Source organism: Fusarium oxysporum, chromosome 1, assembly GCF_000149955.1.
Source record: "Fusarium oxysporum f. sp. lycopersici 4287 chromosome 1, whole genome shotgun sequence".
NCBI lineage: Eukaryota > Fungi > Ascomycota > Sordariomycetes > Hypocreales > Nectriaceae > Fusarium > Fusarium oxysporum.
In genome coordinates, this window is record NC_030986.1 from 361,349 (window position 1) to 381,245 (window position 19,897).

General features: G+C 47.5%; 10 protein-coding genes across 10 annotated transcripts; 6 read left to right on the top strand and 4 right to left on the bottom strand.

Annotated features, from left to right (window-relative positions):
- Window positions 1–252: 252 nt before the first annotated feature.
- FOXG_10946 (uncharacterized protein) lies at window positions 253–1,606 on the bottom strand (the record flags this gene model as incomplete). The annotated part of the gene is made up of 1 exon (XM_018390416.1): window positions 253–1,606. One exon carries the CDS (start codon window positions 1,604–1,606, stop codon window positions 287–289), a length of 1,320 nt encoding a protein of 439 aa, XP_018248869.1. The 3' UTR covers window positions 253–286.
- An 826-nt stretch (window positions 1,607–2,432) lies between these two features.
- Window positions 2,433–2,698, top strand: FOXG_20409 (uncharacterized protein; the record flags this gene model as incomplete). Its single annotated transcript, XM_018400691.1, has 2 exons — window positions 2,433–2,461; window positions 2,521–2,698. 2 exons carry the CDS (start codon window positions 2,433–2,435, stop codon window positions 2,696–2,698), a joined length of 207 nt encoding a protein of 68 aa, XP_018248870.1.
- Window positions 2,699–3,464: 766 nt separating this feature from the next.
- FOXG_10947 (uncharacterized protein) lies at window positions 3,465–4,876 on the top strand (the record flags this gene model as incomplete). Its single annotated transcript, XM_018390417.1, has 2 exons — window positions 3,465–3,538; window positions 3,806–4,876. 2 exons carry the CDS (start codon window positions 3,465–3,467, stop codon window positions 4,326–4,328), a joined length of 597 nt encoding a protein of 198 aa, XP_018248871.1. The 3' UTR covers window positions 4,329–4,876.
- Window positions 4,877–5,863: 987 nt separating this feature from the next.
- On the top strand, window positions 5,864–6,802 carry FOXG_20410 (uncharacterized protein). Its single transcript, XM_018400692.1, has 2 exons — window positions 5,864–6,035; window positions 6,098–6,802. The coding sequence occupies exons 1-2, from the start codon at window positions 6,018–6,020 to the stop codon at window positions 6,506–6,508; spliced, it is 429 nt and encodes a 142-aa protein (XP_018248872.1). The 5' UTR covers window positions 5,864–6,017; the 3' UTR covers window positions 6,509–6,802.
- A 213-nt stretch (window positions 6,803–7,015) lies between these two features.
- Window positions 7,016–7,925, top strand: FOXG_10948 (uncharacterized protein; the record flags this gene model as incomplete). Its single annotated transcript, XM_018390418.1, has 2 exons — window positions 7,016–7,414; window positions 7,466–7,925. 2 exons carry the CDS (start codon window positions 7,016–7,018, stop codon window positions 7,829–7,831), a joined length of 765 nt encoding a protein of 254 aa, XP_018248873.1. The 3' UTR covers window positions 7,832–7,925.
- A 2,022-nt stretch (window positions 7,926–9,947) lies between these two features.
- Window positions 9,948–10,706, bottom strand: FOXG_10949 (uncharacterized protein). Its single transcript, XM_018390419.1, has 2 exons — window positions 10,351–10,706; window positions 9,948–10,298 (listed from the first exon to the last, which is right to left on the bottom strand). Exons 1-2 carry the CDS (start codon window positions 10,609–10,611, stop codon window positions 10,236–10,238), a joined length of 324 nt encoding a protein of 107 aa, XP_018248874.1. The 5' UTR covers window positions 10,612–10,706; the 3' UTR covers window positions 9,948–10,235.
- Window positions 10,707–12,105: 1,399 nt separating this feature from the next.
- On the top strand, window positions 12,106–13,014 carry FOXG_10950 (uncharacterized protein). Its single transcript, XM_018390420.1, has 4 exons — window positions 12,106–12,541; window positions 12,599–12,697; window positions 12,752–12,822; window positions 12,871–13,014. Exons 1-4 carry the CDS (start codon window positions 12,349–12,351, stop codon window positions 12,964–12,966), a joined length of 459 nt encoding a protein of 152 aa, XP_018248875.1. The 5' UTR covers window positions 12,106–12,348; the 3' UTR covers window positions 12,967–13,014.
- Window positions 13,015–15,106: 2,092 nt separating this feature from the next.
- FOXG_20411 (uncharacterized protein) lies at window positions 15,107–15,217 on the bottom strand (the record flags this gene model as incomplete). Its single annotated transcript, XM_018400693.1, has 1 exon — window positions 15,107–15,217. One exon carries the CDS (start codon window positions 15,215–15,217, stop codon window positions 15,107–15,109), a length of 111 nt encoding a protein of 36 aa, XP_018248876.1.
- A 1,040-nt stretch (window positions 15,218–16,257) lies between these two features.
- FOXG_10951 (uncharacterized protein) lies at window positions 16,258–17,073 on the bottom strand. Its single transcript, XM_018390421.1, has one exon. The coding sequence runs from the start codon at window positions 16,943–16,945 to the stop codon at window positions 16,379–16,381; it is 567 nt and encodes a 188-aa protein (XP_018248877.1). The 5' UTR covers window positions 16,946–17,073; the 3' UTR covers window positions 16,258–16,378.
- A 757-nt stretch (window positions 17,074–17,830) lies between these two features.
- On the top strand, window positions 17,831–19,684 carry FOXG_10952 (uncharacterized protein; the record flags this gene model as incomplete). The annotated part of the gene is made up of 8 exons (XM_018390422.1): window positions 17,831–18,037; window positions 18,084–18,120; window positions 18,173–18,255; window positions 18,307–18,391; window positions 18,447–18,515; window positions 18,565–19,164; window positions 19,235–19,575; window positions 19,634–19,684. The coding sequence occupies 8 exons, from the start codon at window positions 17,831–17,833 to the stop codon at window positions 19,682–19,684; spliced, it is 1,473 nt and encodes a 490-aa protein (XP_018248878.1).
- Window positions 19,685–19,897: the final 213 nt, after the last annotated feature.

Genomic DNA, 19,897 nt, shown 5'->3' on the forward strand with positions numbered 1-19,897 from the left:
ATTTTGCAAAGCTGCCACCTTAAATAAAAGTTAGAAAAGATAAACATATAATAAGCAGCATGAACTCATAAGAACAAAGCAAATCTCTCCTAACAGACTTGGTAGATACAATCGGCCTCTCAAGATAATAAATAGTACCAAAAGAAAACAAAGAAACGTAATAGAGAATAAATCTTTTTAGTTTCAATTGAGCCTTGCGGCTCCAAGCTTGACTCCAGTCTCTTCAAGTCTTCTAGAGTTTAAAACCTCCATGGTTAGTAAAGGATCATAGGCCATGTTGTGCATACTACAATCCATATTGTGAGCCGCGGCGACCCACAGTATCACCGTCTGGGTTCAAATAGTCGTCGTCTTGACTTGCCGACTCGAAAGAAGCAGTGGAATATCCAACATAAGGAGCAGTAGAATATCCAGAGTCAACAATGTTATGCTCATAAGTCGTATATACCCCAAAGCCCGAAATTGGAATTGGTGCACTGTTAGTAGTAAACGTATTATTCCGATGAAAGGAATTATCGCCCTGACTCGCATTCGGTGTTCCAAAGACACCAGTATTATATGAGTCAGAGTCGTTTTCGAGACCTTGCGGTCGGCGAAAGAGTTGGAAAGGTTGAGAGGAAGACGCCCGATTGGGAGGCGTGTAATCTGAGACCCTGTGGGTTGGTTCTGGGGCTCGCTGCACAGCATTCAGCCGGGTCCGTGGGGGCACAGGGGGTACGGAGGGGTTCCTCTGGGGTTCCGATGCGGGCGATGAAGTGGTGTAGATTCTCTCCGTAGATCGTCTAGCAATCGATCGGACCTCTGCTGACGATAGGCGTTGTACTGATCGAAGTTCATCTTCAATCATCAATTGTACCTGCGGACGTGGAAGAATGATCTCCACGTACGGCGATAGTGGACGGGCTTTCCCTGGAAAACACCTGTCCCAGATAATGTACCATCTAAAGGTTTCACTATGCCGCGGGTATAAACCAAGCTCTGATTTCAGCTCTTGGAGCTCTCGGGGTAGCATGACACCGGATTGCTCGATATTGGTTATCTGACACGGGATTTCCTCAGTCAAGTGCCTTCGGCGTCTCCGCTCAGCACCCATACCATGAAAAAGACACCGGCATCTTGCACAATAGAGAATAATATCCTCTGGCTGACATCTTTCAGACTCTAATCCCACTTCCTCTAGCAGGTGTTGGCGCTTGATGTGTTGAATGACATCGGATAGACGTTTTAATCGGCGGCCCCTGCACTCCTCATACCGGCGCGGATCTAATTTGCAGAATGGACATTCGAATGACAATACCGGCACCTTTGTATGAGGATACCTGGGGCCATCTCGGTCATCTCCTCCACCATCCTCCTCCTCGTTCTGGCCACTGCTGCTGGTTTCCAAGTTTTGGTAGCGGGGACGCTTGTTAGCCCTGCGGCTAGGTTGAGGCGGTTGGTCTGGGGGCTGTGTTTCAGCAAATGATTCGCCAGCGACTCGGCGGGGCTCACTGTTCCCCAAGTTCATCTTGGCAAATTTGTTGGAGAGAACATCTGGACTTAAGAATGGTGCTTCAGTAATCAAATGAGGGTAAAATGAGTTGTAGAGATCAAGTTTCGTAGCCATTGAGTGAAAGGTAAGAACGGCCCCCGGTAAACTTAAGACGAGATTCAGTTAAGTGCAGGAGCCGCAACTACAGATAAAAGACGGCGGATGTCATGGGAGAACATGCTTGAGGCCACACTTTAACTAACACCCAATTGTCACTAATTCCTTAGGCACTGGTTAGTTAGGTATCAAGGCTTTTACTCAGTTTCCTCAGTTTTCTCATCTGAATGCGCGTAGCTGCATGTCTTCCAACACAAATGCGAACGGGCAATTAAACGTTGCTTCTGGTTGGAGATTTTATCGTTGAATTCGAGGCCGTTAAATATTGATTGGCGATGGAGTGACCAAAACTAGGTTCTGTCTTGCTTTGTCACCGCCAGTTGGCCCCTACGAACCCCACTAAAGATACCTGCAGTTGCCAACGCATGCAGCGCGCTGAGGAGCCACGTCAATCCCTCAGCCAGGCCTCTCGTCAGGCCTCGCCCACAGTTGAGGAGTCCTAGGAAATATACTCGACGCTGATATGCTGGCCATGAACGTGACGAAGATGTTGCAGCGAGGCTGCGATGCGCTTTGCAAGGATCATTCATTCATGATCACTTGCAGTATCAGCTGCGTAACTTCACTTCGCCAATGGCTGTTCTTGCTGTGCTGTTTCCAGAGACTTAGTGTTTATAGCATATGGCCAATTATCTCAAAATGATATCCGCGATCGTGTATGAAGCCATCAACTGTGAGAAAAGCCAACACAATCGTGCAAGATGTTGAGTTTATATATTTTGCTGCTGTCTGCAAGCTTCTGAAAGATACTCTACCGGACATGAGCCTCGGTTAAGTAGAAACCATGGCTTTTTCCGCACCAAACCCTAAAAGGTCTGTTTTAATCGTCGATCGTTGATACACAGCGCATGCTGATAATGCCGTTCCTGCAGCCCCTTGAGCCAATCTGGTGCCATCAAAGAATACAATGAGCGCATCCAAGACTGGCTGCTAGACCCAGGCTTAGATATCCAGGGTAGGCTGTTCGCTGGTGGCCACCTCACCGTGCAGCCTCAGCCTCCAAAGGGAAAGGACGCGCCAACGAAGCCATCACCCAAGGCACACATTTAGGTTGTCGACGCCTGTTTCAACCTCATTTTACGTGCTGCGCCTTGAAACCGGTTATCTGTTAGCTTCTGTCAGCGAATTGCGGCTGGTGGGCGAAGGTGGTAATAGAGACGAGGTGAGGAACCTGGTTGGTATCATGGATCAATGGGGTAATACAGGCCTTAGGTTTGCTTACGGGTCGGTTGGTTCGGTTACTTCACCCCACGTACAAGGAGAAATGTGGAAAAGCCGTCACACATGCATTTAGTTTATTTGATTTGGCGTATTACTACCCCAATCTTACTTATGGATTGCCAGCACATCGTCCGCATTTGTGTGACATACTCCCCCGTGCTCACACATCTAGTTTAGCTTGCCAATGAATGCAAGGCGAGCTGAACCAATGGCTCTGATCCGGATGGCCAGATTATCGAACTCCAAACCAACCTGTACCCAATTGAAAATAGTGACACCGGTTTCCTACCATTACCCCTCACAGAAATATGTAGCATCCGGGTAGATTGGTCTCACAGCCCCCGTGGCTAACTGCCTTGCGTGTGCAGCACTTAAACTTCTTCACTCCGCCTTGAGGCTCAAATAATTTCACCCGCTCTTTCAAGCTGACACTTCGACTTTCCATACCGACGTTCTCCAAACGAAGGTGTTCAAAAGATTTCGAAACGATAATGCAGGAAGTTTCTATACATGAGTACATAAGGGCCAAGACAGCAACCGAAAATCATGCGACAAGTTCAAAATCTAATTTGCAATTTAATAAACGAATCTCACAATGCCCTTACGGAAGACCTATTTCACCAGCACCTCCAAGATCAGAAAGTTCTGGGGCTTACTCACAAAAACCAAGTAAGAAAGGCTTTTTGGATCTGTGAACGATGCAAGGCTGATATGCATTTCTTTCCTAGTACCTGACAAAGACCTGCTGGATGACTTTCTGACGAGGGCTTTCAAAGACAATGCCGTCTCATCTCAGGCTCTATCATTGAACGGAATGGTCCTCAAGGGAGGCAAACTCTCTCAACGACCAGATACTCCAATCCCAGTTACACGAAATCCAGGGACTCGAGCGGGACCATCATTGAATGCTCTCCGACTTCCCTCGAACATATCTAGCAATCAGTTTCCAAAAGAAGAAGAGAAGCAAAGCCCGCAGTTTCCATCCCGCAGTACAACCCCCAGCAAAAGGAGACGTACAGCGGGATTCGGCGATGATCTTTACGACCTGGATGAAGATGGTGATCAAAGCCCCAACGACAGCATCAAGAGATTCGCTTGCCCTTACTTCCGAAAGAATCCTGAGCGCCATCTGGAATGTATCAACCTCAAGATGGTCCGTATCTCCGACGTGAAGCAGCATTTGAAGAGAAGGCATAGAGCGCCTTACCCCTGTCCAATATGCTCTGAGGGGTTCTTATCGCTGAACTTACAAGGAAATCATATCTTGCAACAGACCTGCTCCCCAGGATCTGGAGCGAACTGGGATAGTGTTTCATTGGCCTCTCAGAAGGCCCTCCAGGCTCGCTTCAGGAAGAACCTACACAATCTCCCTCATCGCAGTGTCAGTTGGCGGGATGGTCTGATACAACTCATCAACCACGTCAGGAATGCCGAAGCCACATCTAGATGGCGTCGTTAAAGAGGTTATAGGGATTCTACGCGGAATTTGGCTGGATGAGGGCCGACGACTGATTTCTGAGTTCGTAGAGGCAAAAGACCAGCCGCCCAGCTATAATGATCAACTGTACCAATTACTTGCGGGGGTTCTGGATGAGGTGGAGGCTCGCTTTGAACGAAAGCCTTCAGAAAGAATTTCCAGAAAAACATCTGTTGGTTCGGAACGAGGCCCCGAGTCGACAGGAGTGCAGTTGGACACCATCTTTGATCCCACTACGACAGAGGATCCATTTCCAACCGATGACAGAGGAGGGTGCGTTCCATCTTACAATACTGCGATCTTGCCTGTCGACTTCTCAGCTACGCCATCAGAGGTCTCTGAAGTTTCCTATCAAGCATCAGAGTTCAGCTTCCCTGGAACGCAGCTGCTCCAGACTCAATATTCTTATCCTGATAATCCTATACCGGACTTCGACTTTTGGGATTGCAATCAGCAGCAACCTATTCCTATGGACGGAGCTATGTTGTGAAATACGAATAACCTTTCAGTTAGCCTAATTGACAGTACTACAGACTTGCAGATTTATCCTTTACTTCACAATCGTTATATCGGCTTGGGAGAGGTAGATATTTCAAAGGGATGCTTGGTGCAACATTTGGATTACTGATGGAAGGCCTGAGTACCAAGAAGTGAGAAGGGTCCCAGTAATATAGGATTCTGTTAACAGAACACATTATATAACAGTCAACAGGTTCTTCAACTAAGCCTGTGAAATGAATACTTCAAGGAATTTCATGAACAATTACATGGCGTCATTTGACTAATACCTTACTCCTTATAAGCAAGGCAGCCCGACATTTCCTTTAATAAACCTCCTGTACCGCAGCAGTTCGAGTGCACGTCACACGAGTTTTACCCCATTGGATTTCAAAATTGGCAAGGCTCGCACAGCTGAGGCATGGGCCCGAAGACGGAAACCCTTTGTTCTCTGCTCTACGCATATTGATCAACTCGTAATCCCGTTCGGACCTTGCCATCCGGGATCTGATCGCCGGTGTTCTTCCACGATGCATGACAGTCTAGCCTCAATTGGGGTTGTCAGATGCTAAAGGAATGGTATTTGTATGTTGGTCAGAATAGCTGCGTCTCGTACTGAACAGCGCCATGGCCCCTGGAATTCAGGGATATCTTTCAACAGTCACTTTGTTAGGACGATTCCGAATCGTCTCTAGCGTTATTTGGTATATACTTGAGGGACTTTTGATACGCAAACCAACGGACCAACAGTGGACCTTTTGGGTCACATGGTAGCTTCCTAAAAGATTATTACATCTCAGACGCAGTGATGTTATAGCGAAATGAAAATCGGTAACACATAAACGAGGATAATTCTAGAATGGATACAAGGTTCGAGGCGGTTCTCAAGATCTCATATGCGTGAGATCTGCTACCAAGAGACCCCGTGCCCCGGTTACCTAGGCTGGGACGGGTCGATGGGGCCCCTGATGACACTGCGCCGCAGTCCGACCGCGGTGACTTCCAGATACGGTAGTTCAGCTGGTCCGTACATAGGAATCTCTTATCTACGGACTGCACAGCCCGTATGACTACTTCTACTATTACTACATGCTTCACCTGCATCACTGCAGCGGCTCCTTTGCGCCAAATCTTCAAGCCGCGCCGTCGCCACTTGCATCAACTCGCTAGAATATGGAGGACAAACTGGCAGCAAGTGCTCCTTGAAGTCTCTGAAATGCCAGTATACTAACCATTTGATTAACCAACTCCAGGCCCAAGATGTCGCAGACCGACAACTCGTGGTTGATAACATGTCCCTGCGCGATATACAAAGGTCGATGAAAAGGGATCCGGAAGGACATGGCATAAGTGCACTGGGCTACGATGGTGTGCTTCGTACTTTCGACGCCGAACGGAATATCCTTGATGCAATTGGCCTGAACCTAACCCAGATCAGAGAGTATTACGATGGTCTACCAATGCCTGAGAGATTCCTCACCGCCGATGGCCGTAATGTGTCTCGTAGGGATATGTTCCACCCAGATGCAGAGAACATACCCAGGAAGCCTACAGAGGAGGATAGAGCCAGAACTCGGGCACATAACGAGGAGCTGAAAAGGCGCGGAGTCTCATGCTGTGTTGCGAGCAAGTCAACAGATGACGTTAAACCGAATACTACATAGTTTGTTTTGCCTTTCATCGTTCCGTATTTTATCCCTTGTTGTGCTCTTTCCTGTGCGATTTCCTTGTGACGCCGCGCGTCATGTGTGATTCATTTAGCCTCTAAAGCTATTTGCAACAACGTCATGTCAATGAAGCGATGCCGGGCTAAAGTTCGTGTCAAGCCTCTTCCGTCGTATTGCGGGTTTCACGTTCCTCAAATTGCATTACGACATTTAGCATACAACAACCTTTCGTTGAGCGAACGAAACTCGCCCCTTGAGTAAGAGCAAGAGACAATACAATATGATCAAACGTATCTCTTTCGCTTTTGTCGCGTGATTCGTCGTCCTGGTCGATTCACCCCTGCACTGACTCAATGCATTCTAGGGTAGTATGACTGCAGGAGAGGGTTGCGTTCTGGGTGCTGCCTAGAATTGACTGATAAAAGTTTCTTCTTTGTCTTATCTCTTGCGGGTGAGAAGCAGGTCAGGCCCACCGTTAATGAAATAATCAGACATGCACTCAACATGAATCAAGAGAGACGCGAGCAGATCGCAGCCGCTCTTCGTCAGTATCGTGAAATGGTATTGCAGCACAATTCGTTCTTGCTCTGCACCCTAGTAGAAAAGGTCGAGGCCCAGCCTGCTCCGCCGAATTGTCCAGAATCCGTCGCACAGGAGCTACGAATGCAAGCTATCAATGAACTCATAGAGGTTCCTGAGTCTATCAAATTGCTACTAGATGTCCTTGATGAGGGTGTAATCTCTTTATTGATCTCTTCGGCCTCGCTGGAAGGTGTGGATGACGACCCAGTCGACCCCTCGCTAAGAAGAGAATACTTCGCCGGCCTCAAGGCAAAGATTGAAGAGAGGGGAGTGGAGGTTGCCGAATTTCCGCCGTCAGATTTGGAGTACCTCTGCACACTTGTTAGTGGTATCACGGGTCCGGGACTTCCATTCCATTGAGATGCATCTCAGTTCGACTTCATCACCCCTCTACGACGCGGAAAGATGAAGGACATGATGGAGGCTGTCGGTGTACCAGTACGGAATGATGCAGGAGAAGTGGAACACAATCAACTCACGTGGCTCTGGGAGGAATGGGAGATTGCCATAGCGTTCAGGATTGGTGGTGGTCCTCGCGGTTGGGGTGGCTCATACGCCCTGTACTGCAAGAATAAGGACAGAGAGCAATGGAAATGGAGATATGGAGTTCATGATGAAGAGTGGTATAGCGATGTCCATGAGAATGTCGAGGGACTTTTCGGCTTCTATGCTCACTTTAATGAGCAAACTGAGGAAGAGCTCGAGGATGACATAACTAGCTTGTCAGCACTCGTATGATGACTGTAGGTGAACAAAGTTCTAGCATTCTAATAAGGACAATACCCTGCTGCCCCTAGAACAAGCTTTCCGCTAAGCAATATAAGCTTTTCACTCCTAATAATGATAAATAACTATACCTATTAGTGACCTGCTAAAGTAGGTAGAATTATATAGCCCTTACCCCCTTGTATATTAAACTGTCCAGTATTACTAAAACCTAACCTTATATTACTTTCTATAGCCCCCTGATTTATTAACTATATCTAAGTCTGAACCTAAAACTATTTTAGGCTTATCTTTAATCGCCTAAGGTTAAAGAGAAAGAAAAAGAAAGCAGTGGTAGGAAGACTATAATAGAGGATGGCCTAGAGCTTACTTGGGAATGCCGCTAAGGATGCACCCCTGTAGTTGAGCTGAAGACGGACCGCTAGCGGATCTATTGGCGAGGCTATTGGCATGGCTTGCAGTTGTCCTCTACCCCACCACCCTGAAATGAATAAAGTTTAGATGACCGTGAGCCACTAAGAACAGGTGTGAACCTGAACGGAGATAATTTTAGACTCCCCGCATAACAGCTTTACTAGGCCACGAATTTAGATACCCTCTTCTCGCCCATAAACCTTTGCACATTAGTGGCAATACAACCTATGGACTTCCCGGAGGGGCTAGGAGGGGCTGGCTAAACAGTGGAAAGTTTTAACGCCAAGTTGTCTTTCTTAGCACATTAGGTTTAAGGCACTACTAGACTCGCCAATTTTCGTTAATCTCTCCCCCTCGACACTAAGATCTGACTCCCATATTAAGGCTGGCAACGATCAAGGATCTCAAGCCCCGGTACCAGGTTCAGTCAGGCAAAAAGACCAACATTTCTCAAACCGCGATGTCGAGGACTTGATACTTTTACTAAGTGGCTTCTCAATTGTGGCAAGGCGGCTCAACGTGGTATCACCGGAAAATGTAACGGCTAGTCTCGATTTAGTGCAAGCCATGGTCATTCCCGTGATGATCAGTGCTAGTGGGACGAGAGGCTCTCGACCCTTTGATTGCCGTTCTCGTCTTGGGCACTGCAAGAACTTCTCGCCAAATATTACCCAACTTGGGTCTACACAGAGAAGAGCCCGCGATCCACAATGCCCGGAGCTTTTCAATGATCTCACAAAAGCATGGGGCAAACGAGAGTCGTTGCAGGTTCAAATGGCCTCTTTTGGATCGCTAGAGTTGACTAAATACTATGTACGACCATCTTCTGTCACATCGGCCAAACCCATCATCCCAATCCATCATTCAAAAGGAGTGTGAGAAACGAAAGTAGTTACAGCTAACAAGCGTAGGTACAAGACTCTGGTAGTATGTACAAGACAGTCTCTTACTCCTTGATGGACTTGTAGCCGCCGCGCTTGCCACCCTTTCCGCCCTTGTAGATGTTGATGTTAATGGTGACGGGCGCATTGAAGTCAATTTCACCAATGCACATTTAGAACAAGGTAATTGTGAATATAACGCACAAGAGTTGTGTATATGGTACTTACGCCGCTGTTGTTGTTGCAGCAAGCCATCTTGAAGATTTGGGGCTTTTGTGGTGTTGAGCTAACCTATCTTGGCCGAGGGATTGGAGCACCTTATATACCTTCAAGGCTGTTCAAAGAGTCATAACCTAGGTTTTCCTCATATCAGCTGTACGCTGTAGCAATTGGTCAGGCATTTTGGTATAATGTCTAAGTTGTGAGCCAGATGTGTTATTTGCAGTTGAGACTTGTGGCTGAGAGCTTAATTCAGCACAGAGAACTTAGTTAGTTGTTGCAGCAAATGACCTTTGCATTGCAAACCTCCGAGTTGGAGCAGGTTTAAACTGCAGGGTGTTAGGTCAGTAGCAAGGTCAAGGGAGGAACAGGGAATCTTGCCGCTGTCAGCGCTGGCAGTGCATCGTAGCGAGATAGTCCGGACTCAGGCCCGCTCGCTGAGATGGGTGTTATAAAAGATTATAGAAATATAATGCTGGCCGTCTTACATCGCCTAGTATATTAAGCGTTATATATCCTATTTATAGCAAGCTATATAGCATGCTATAGAACCCTAGACTTCAAGACCTAGTAGTTAAGAACGTTAGGCAGATTCACTGTAGATTGAATAAAAGCTCGAGAAACTTTTTTTATTTCTCATCATTTTCTCATAGAACTAAACATATCCCCTGATAAAGCATAAAAGGAGCGTGGGTGGTTGGGATGAGGTTAGCCTGGCTAGAGCTATCCCCTTACTCGAACCGAAGAAAGAAATAATCCAACTGTCATCCATACCCCTCGTCAATTTGAGAACCACTCCATTCCATTGGAAATACCCTGAATGCTGGAGTCTGTTAATAATACGCCGCCCACTCTAGTTACAGAGGGCTGCCATTATTCATGTCAGGTTCCAGAGAAGGAGTTTAGACATAGATAACCTTCTGGTTGCCGAAGGCAGAGCAAGTCTGCGACTGGTGATTGTTGTTCTACATTATTCAGTTAGCGTAGTTCTTCTAAGATCACTTGCTCTTCACATACTCCTTGGGCATTTTGGGCGCAGCAAACAATGGTGCTCTGGACGTTGCAGCTGTTGATGTTCTTGTTGCACTGGTAGTAGCTGAAAACGCCTCCGTCAGAGTACTCAGGGGAACAGCAGTAAGCAGAACCACCAGTGCAGGTGACGGTCTGCTTGTTGTTGTTGCGGTCACCACCACGGTCACCACGGTCACCACCACGGTTACCAGGAGCAGCAAGAGCACCGGTGGCGGCGACGAGAAGAGCGACGATGGAGAACTGCATTTTGGTGGTTAAAAAGTGTTGATATCTCAAAAAGAGAGTATTGAAGAGAAGAGTAGATTGAAGTCTGTTTGGCTGAGTTGTGAAGATTCAGTGAGTGATGAGGATAGATGGTTAGAGGGGGGAGAAGGCCCCCTTTATATATCCTTTCCTGCCCTATTAGTTCTCACGGGTCTTTGTCATTTTTTTCTTAACAACTTAACCACAATCTCGCCTCTAGACGCTTTATTCGCTATCTCAGATGGAAATTGAAGCTATTGAACTCTTTTGAGGCCCTTACGCCATCATGAACACGTACATGATGCTGCCAAAGAGTGAGTTGGTGTCACTGAACTCAATAAACGTCCCACCACTCGTCGAATAGCTAGAAAAGAAGACTTGAGGCTGGCTTGAGGCTGGCTTGAGGCTGGCTTGAGGCTGAATCTAGGCGTGGTCTTGGTGGGTCCAGGCGGGAAGTCTTTGAGGCCGGAAGGATGGGCTGTTGCCACGTCTGAGGTGAGAAGCGGGCCCGGTAGTCCTGCTTACCCTCCTGGTGAACACGTTTGTCAAGGTATTAAACTTCGATACAACAGAAACTATCCTGAGCCCGTCCAGTCTATATTTAGGCCGACCGACAGGCCGAAGAACTTACGGTCATCTGTTACATCTTGGCTCACCGTAGGTTCCTACAAGCAGCTGTAAGCACTAATATAATTGTTATGATAACAATTATAGCCCAGTCTTATGTCCTGTAGCATAATGTTTAGGGGCGACTGTTATATCATAATTCCTGTAAGTGGGCGGAGGTTGATAATTTGAATCCCTTTGGCATAGCTACTCACAAGCCTGCCTTTGGCATGCGCTTAAGCGCAACTGTGAGGCATGTGTTTGAGGTGTGGTAGCTGCAACCGCAGGTACAGGGCTTGGTTATCCTTCTTCCGCAGCAAAGCCACCGGAGGGGGAGCATCGTGTTACGGCTTGGTTCGCCGTAGGTTTCTATCTCCTGAGAGCCCATAATGCTGCAATTCGTACCTGTCCACCTTTTCTCTGCTATTGCTCGTGTTTGTTCTCAATTAGCTGCAACCCCTCCCGGTACTGCATTGTAGCCATACGTGGTCTCCGGAGATAGTCCAATTTTTTGCCCTGTGGCGTGATGGCTGGGTGCCACCATGTTATCTGAGCGTCAAATTCAAGCGGAAGGCAGCGAACAGACTTAGCACGGGCGATGTTCCGACTGACCAAGATCTGAGGGTCATTACCATATCGTTAAGTCACCACGCATGTGCATCTTAGCTGAACATGAAGAATAAGGTTGGTCGCCCATTCACGGGCAACTTCCGGAAATTAAGGGACGTTGATTGGAGAAGAGATATAAAGTTATAAATAGTAGAAATATTAAGTGCGTAGCTATTTACATTCTGTTGGGAATGAGGAGTGGTCCTAGCTAGCCACATAATTAATTAAAATTATGTCATATATAGTCATATGTGACGGTAGGGAATGCTCAATGTTTCAAGGGGCTGATTTACGTTTTGGGCCGTTGTTGTTAGTCTGCCACCGAGTACCGAATTCGAGGCTAAGGAAAGAGTTCTGCACAAATACCGGCCTCCATCTCCTTTATCCTGTCCACCTTTCAACATCTCCATCACTCTAGATCTCGCCATCCGCTCGTTACAGAAGCACTTTGTCTCGTTCTTTTACCCTCCATTCATCCCTCCACTGCCTCTCTTCACTCCCTTGCGCTAGCGCTACATATCAATCATGCACGCTTCCACTATCCTCTACGGGCTCGTTTTCCTGCAGGGCGCCATGGCGTCTCCGGTTGGTAACGTAGCTGCTGCTGACGTTGAACCTCGGGCCACCGAGCCTGAGGGCCTTGAAACTCGACATATCGAGCGTAGGGCTCCGGCTCTTGGGGACATGCCCTTCCCAGCCTTCCCATCCCTCAAAAAAAGTAAGTCGGGAATGAAAAGATTTGGGTGTTCAGTCTAACGGGAGATCGCGCCTGAAGAAGGCCAGAGCAGTGGTAGCAAAGATTGCTCGTCGAATGACCAGACAGCGGTCTGCTCTTCGGGAAGCGCATACTGCTGTAGCCCTGATGGAAACGGTGGTAGGTAATCCGAATCCCCTTTTTACCACTCGAGGAGTCTTAAATATCCTACAGGTACCAAGTGTGCTATCTCGGACTCTTGCAACACTGATTCAAAGATCATTTGCTGCAACAATAACAGCGGGGTAAGTGGCAGCCTCCCATCCCCAATTCAAGACTTACAAATTACCTAGTATCAAATGTGCATTGGTGAGATCGACTTCAACATGCCCGTCACCATCAATATCAACATCAACGGAGGCGGAAAGGGCAAGAAGGGCGGGAAGTAGAAGCCTTGTTCGTGTTGTCCGGAAGACGATGTCTCAGTATCAAAACGGGTCTGTCGGTGCAACTGGCATAGGCTAGGCTGCCCGCTACTTTCGTTTCTTACATTCTTTTATCTTATTGAAGACGCTGGAGGGTGGAGTCGTTCCTTTCGAATTGTTGTAGTTTATGCAGTAAATGAATACCACCCTCTTCTACCTTGTTTATAAAGCACACTGCCACGATCATGCACGACCAGGTTATCGGATCTGTAGGCGATGACGGAGGCCAACGGATCTCGGCTTGAATCAAGCTAGCGGAACCCGTCATCCAAACCTCTAAAGCTGAAATGTGAGACTCACCTCGAATTGCGGCGTTGCTGGCGAATTGAACGAGAGGTCGGAAGCCCGGCGAGTCACAACTCAACTGCCTCCTTGTAACTGTGACAGTAGCCCCGGCAGACAGGGTAGGGATTCGTGGGGCTGGTGTGCCGTTGCTGTGTCTCGGGAAGCTCCATCCGCACCGTCCCTTCTGGTGTTCTCAGCTGCCGAGTGCCCAATAGGATCGTGGGTTCTGAGGTCTACCAAGAATTGATTGGAGAGTTTCCTGCCACTGGGCGGCTCCATGGTATTGGGAGGAAACCAAGCACTTGGCAGGACCAGATTCTCCGGATAGAGTCCCCAAACCGATGTATGGCTACCTCCAGCACATAGATTATTGAACTTCATGGCGGCTCCCCGTTAAATCTTTGCCTAGGCTGTGTCCACGAGTGGCCTATGTCCAGGAACGGGAGGCCAGCTCAACACCTTGGTAGCAGCCCATATCATACTCCAAGGGGTAACCTGTCCAAGGTCTAAACAGGCTTCCCACGAGTCGCAGAGACGGATCTCATAATAGACTTGTTATATGAGAGAATTGGAGTGGTCAGAGATGGCAAGCTCAAGTTGGAACAGCGACAGTACCCAGGCGTGGTGGCGAATATTTGATAGGTCCAAAATCGACAGCAGAAACGGGACCTAGCGGCCCTTATTGATTGTTTATTTTCCGTCAGCATTAATGGTGGGCTGGGCCTTCACACCCCTGTATCGGACCATCGGCATCGACCCTCGGACCGCTGATTCGAGAGCTGAACAGTTACATTTGGGGCGGCCGCTAAGGGTCTGAGGGCCTACACGCACCTAAGATAGTGGTTATGGGGATTGTCAATGCGTAGATGGATCAGCGCGCTAGTCTCAGATTGATCGTCACGTCTAGACTCAAATAAATATGTATTAGTGACGTTTACTTTGCAATCAAGCTGTAATTATTTCCAAAAGGAGCAGAACTCTGTAAATAATAAGCTATTCCTAAATGTCTGGTTCATTTGAGAAAAGAGCCAAGAAGTGTCGTTGTGGGGGATCTAAAAATATTTTGAGTGTAGGTTCAACAACGACGTTGACGGTAGTGGAAAGGAACACCCGCTTTTAGTACGCCCAACGGTGATCATTTCGGGTATGATCAGGGCCCAAATTGAAAAAACAGCCAGTAATTCCTCGCCACAGATTTGGTGGCGGGGGTTGATGCGACAAGGTTTATGCTACTGCAAGCCATGCCAATAGCTCTTTGATAGAGTCAATAGTTTTGTAGCTGACAATTCCAGAGCCAATGACTTTCGAAATATATATGGGATAGTGGAAATTGATGATGAAGAGAGGACCAGTGAATTTGATTTCGTCATCGTCTGATCATCAGTTTTTGTGTCTCTTGTTGGATATCAATGCGAAGTTACGGTGGAGAAGAAGATACTTCCGAGGAAGGGGAGTTAAACCGTCGCGTAGGCTTGGGCGTTTGCATTTGTTATTGTAACACCAACCTCGTACAACGAACTGGGCTTACAAGGCAAGTGCCATATTGCTGGATGATCGAGCCAGTAACCCGTTTGTCGTACCGTACGTAGTGACGTGGCGATGATCCGATGGTAGCGAATATCCATTGACGACCCTGAATGCATTGCACCACCATGCATACCCAATATTTGCTCGTAACGCCTCGTCGGGACCGTTTCGGCTGGAGACTAAACACCAAGGCTCAACACTCGAAGACCTTGGATCAAATAGAAAACATCAAGACGATACTAGCAATGAGTTAAGCGAGGGGAGAAATAATTCTCAGCTTGACTTCAGAACTTCAACTCAGGGTCCAAAACTTCGTGATCATACCCCTGTAACTTGAACCACCGACATCCGGTGCTGCTTTACCCCGCAACATGGCTTCGATATCTCGCTTGAGTGAGAACATATTTTTACTAATTAGAACTGTGGTATCATCGCATCTTGCATATGGTGAAAGCCTAGACGATGAGGAGGTCGGTCGACTAACCCCGGAAATGCATGTGTCCAGAGCTGAAATGTACACCGAGAGCCCTCGGGCCCACGGCAGTGAAATAATCCCTGTAACTGAAGTCCTAAAGCCTCATTTTGTGAGTTAACCACCGCTTGAATACGGAGGTCTGGATGAGGCCATATCCAGTTTACGTTGATTGAGGCCCAGAAGAGAGAGTATACCCTCGACCTGAGCTCGTGAAAGAGACAGGGCCGGAGCTTCCCGGCCGGGAGTCGGCCCATCCGCCTGACACCTCCCATTCGGAAAAATATGGATACCTATTATGGTCTGCACATGTCAATTGTTTCCCCTCTTCAGCTTTCAGGTGAGGCTGGTCTAAAATCTCACTATGATCGGATAGTTGAGGCGAGTGTGCTTTGGAAAGTCTACTACGCGCGATGGTACCCAATGTGACAGGACTAAAGCGAAGATCTCGTTTAATTTATATAAAGGGTATGATTCAGTAAACGGGGTGATTTGATGCATGTGATTGTCACTAGTCAGTAAGAGCATCGGAGAATGTCGGTTGAATCGTGACTTGTGAAATGTGGTGCAGGTTTTGAGGTTCAGCATGATGTAGAGGAGATCTGGAACTAGGTCAGTAAGAAGACAAGAGCCATGCCTCACAACTGTGGATGGATAATGCAAATTCAACAATGGTGCTGGTGCAGATATTGAAACGTTCTGGGCGTAGTATGTATCTACTTGTACAGCTGGGGGGTCTTAATCTAAGTCATAACTTATCTCTGTCGGCTACCCTAGATACTACCAACGAGTCCTTATCGCAGAGCCGCATTATGTCCTTTAAATAATTAAACAACATGCCGTGAGAGATGATATTACATTTTCGGTTTTCCTATACATAAGAATTCATTTAAACTTACAAAATTATCACTTTTTAATTACCATCTTGTTATTTTATATAATGGTAGGTAAAACCCCGGTAGTATTTACAACGCTGAATTAGCTTGCTGAAGTAATTACGGTTCAGAGAAAAATGCAATCTGATTTATTTTTCGAGTCAATAATCTAAAAGACAAGTCCAGACGGACTAGTATATAATCCCCTTCTCTCAAATTAATCCAGCTTAACAACCGTATACTCTGTCCAGACATTGCCCTTAGTGGCCCTACTATATGGACAAACCTTCATAGCCTTCTCAACAATAGACTCCAACTGCTCCTGCTCCAGCCCCCTAACCATAATCTTCATATCCACACGAAGCTGCATATCAAGCTCCTTCATGTCACCGACAAGATGCACCGTCGACTCAACGATACTGTCCTTGGGCGCAGTGGGCATGGTGATGCCGTCCTTGGCGGCCACGGCGTTCATGGCGGACTGGAAGCAGGCGCCGTAGCCAGCGGCGAACAGCTCCTCCGGGTTAGTCTTGCCTGCGTCGCCAGGGCCGCCAAGGGCTTTAGACATGGTGAGGTCGACGTTGAGGGACTCTGCTTCGATGTGGCCCTTGCGGGCGCCGACGACTTTGGCGTGGGCGGAGTAGAGGATGGGCAGATCTTTGTTCTGCTGAGGCGTTGATGAGGTGCTTTCGAAGCGGCGGGCTATGATTGGGGATCTGAGGAGGGTTGATGGGTTGGGACGCAGGGCTGCGCGGCGGAGGGATTGGGAGATGCGAAGAGACATGACGATTGATTTGGATGGTTTCAGTAGTTTGTGAGTTGATTGAATTATGAAGAGTTCATTGTGTGGTGATGACTTGGTTTTATGACCTTAAAAGTCATGAGCATTTGAGTCCAGTCAACCACGTCACCATGAGCCCTTGAGTCGTGTCTCTGTAGCAACTGGCTACGTCATTGATCTGGGCCCTAGTAATGTAAGTCAATAAGCCATTATGAATTTATGAAATGAAAACTATATAACTACAATACTATAACGATGCTTGAAAAGATAAAAAGAAGCAAGAATAGAGACAAGATATGCCCCTGTCAGACGAGGTCAGCGCATGTGAAAAGGCTGCTACGGTATCCGTACATCTTAACACGATTGGCAGCCAGATCTACTCGCATTTGATTGGTCATCGAACTCAGAATTGTGGACCACGTATACAAACGCGCCTCCACCAAGGAAAGGCTCGCGACAAAAAATGGTACGCTATCTTGATCAAGTCCGAAAGCCGAGTTGTTGACTAAATCGGTTCTACCCAGTTACAGAGTCGGAATCACAAGACAATCGCCTTTTCTTCTAGAACAATCAGATAATTATTAGATTTAATGCGCCTGTTGGTGATCGTCGCGTTGCCGAGGCGTCGATTGCAAACTCAGCCACAAAAAAGAACAATGTCTAGTGCCGTGACCTCAAGAGGAACAATATCTAGCGTCGCGACGTGAAGCAAACAAATGCTGACTTCACATGAAAATTAAAGAATTAATTGGCATATAACAGACCTGTAACCCAGTACCGTAGTGGCCTGCGTAAAGTTCACTGAGTTATTCAGTTCAATAATTCTATGCGATGGCAAGCAATTTCAATATGAGTGCCAAACTGCCTTTTCAGCTTTCAACAGGCGCGATGTACAAGCACCCTCAATTCCCGAGTCTTATTGCTGCTGGAGTCATGACCTTCACCTCCATCCTCCTGGTCGCTCTGAAATTCTGGAGCTCGAGCGCAACACCCAAGGTCAAGATTCTGCTTCAAGATGAGATCAAGAGTGCGAGACACCGCGCATTGGAGTATTGTTTCAATCCTCGGGCGGTCATGGCAAAAGGATACGCAAAGGTACGAGAACAACTGTCGCAGATAAGGCCAAATACTAACAACTTAGTTTAAAAATGAGGTCTTTGGTCTTGATACCCAGGATGGTAAGACGCGCGACTGATACCTACCAACTTAGTTGACATGAGAAATGAAAAGGAGTAAAGCTCGTCATTCCGCCAAACTTCCTCGATGAACTAAAAAGTCATCCCGCCCTCAGTTTCAAAGTCTCAATTGACAATGTCCGCCTCCACCTTGCCCAGCACTCTTCCGTTATTGACTGACTCTTCCAGGACATGCAAATCGAGTATACGCATTTCGGCGGTCCAGCGGAATATGTAATTCACGCTATCAAGGCTAATTTGACCGGGTCGCTTTGTGAGTATCGTCCCTGCTCGCAGCTTCGTATCCAGGCTTGGGCTAATGACGCCAGCCGCCTTCACACCACTGCTGCATCGAATGGTCCAAAAGAATATGCCAGATATTCTGGGAAGATACAAAGGTCGGTCTCCATCATAAAATCACATTGAATCTTACTGACTAGCGCCAAGACTGGACTCCAGTCAAAGTACACGACAGAGTCCTCCGCCTCATCGCCACCAACAACGCCCGCGTCTTTCAAGGCACAGCCGCCAGCCTCGACGAAGAATGGCTCGAAGCGTCCACCGGCTACGTCCTAGCCTGCTTCGACTGCATCCGCGCTCTTAAACAATGGCACCCATGGCTCCGGCCCCTCGTCTACATATTGATCCCCGAACGCGCAGCCATCAAAGACCAATGGACCAAGGGCCGCAAACGAGTCATGGCTTCTATGCGTGAGAGGCAAGAGAAGGGGGGTAACCTAGAGGACCCACCTACTATGCTGGATCATTTGAGTAATGGGAGGAATGAACATATTGCCGATGACGTTGAGCTGCAGTTGCTGCATCAGATGACCTTGATTGCTGTTGGGACTGTTACGACATTTTCGTCGACGACGCAGGCTATTTATGATCTTGTGGCGCATCCGGAGTATATACCTATTCTTCGGGAGGAGGTTGAGTCTGTGCCTAGGGATCCGAATGGTAACTTCACCAAAGACTCAACGGTGGCTATGAATAAGCTTGACAGCTTTCTCAAAGAGAGTCAACGCTTCAACTCACCTGATCTCAGTATGTCCAATCTCAAGAACTACAAGCTTCGCGAGTCGCTAACAGGCCATAGCAACATTCCAACGCGCAGCTATCGCAGACATGAAACTCCCAGACGGCACATTCGTCCCCAAAGGCACCAAACTAGAAATCAACACTTGCTCAATTCACAAGGACCACGAGCTGTACGGGAATCCTGAGCTGTTCGATGGTCTTCGCTTTCATAAATGGCGAAAAGCCCCTGGTAAGGGAAAAAAGTACATGTACTCTAGCAGTGGAACAGATGATCTGTCTTGGGGCTTTGGACGACATGCGTGCCCGGGGAGATATCTGAGTGCTATCAATATCAAGCTCATCATGGCGGAGCTGTTGATGAATTATGATATCAAGCTGCCCGATGGAGTCAGTCGACCTAAGAATATTGAGTTTGAAGTGCTGGCAAGTCTGAACGCTTGTGCTAATGCCTAGAGCTTATGCTGACTTGTGATAGTGCTCCCCGGAACCGGACTTTGAGATCCTTCTTAAGGACAGGGATCATTAGATGACACGGAGTATGTCTAGTCTGTATTGTGGAAACAAACGAGAGCCAGAGGAATTCGATAGATTAGCTCCGTAATGGCCTCAGCAAGTACATTGATTGTTCAAATTATGGTGGCTCAGATAACAATGCCAAGTTCAGGCACTAGGGTCGTTAGACGTTGAGCCGTACTGATGCCTGATGACAATGCCAAGCCGTGACAAACAGCGTCGTGCG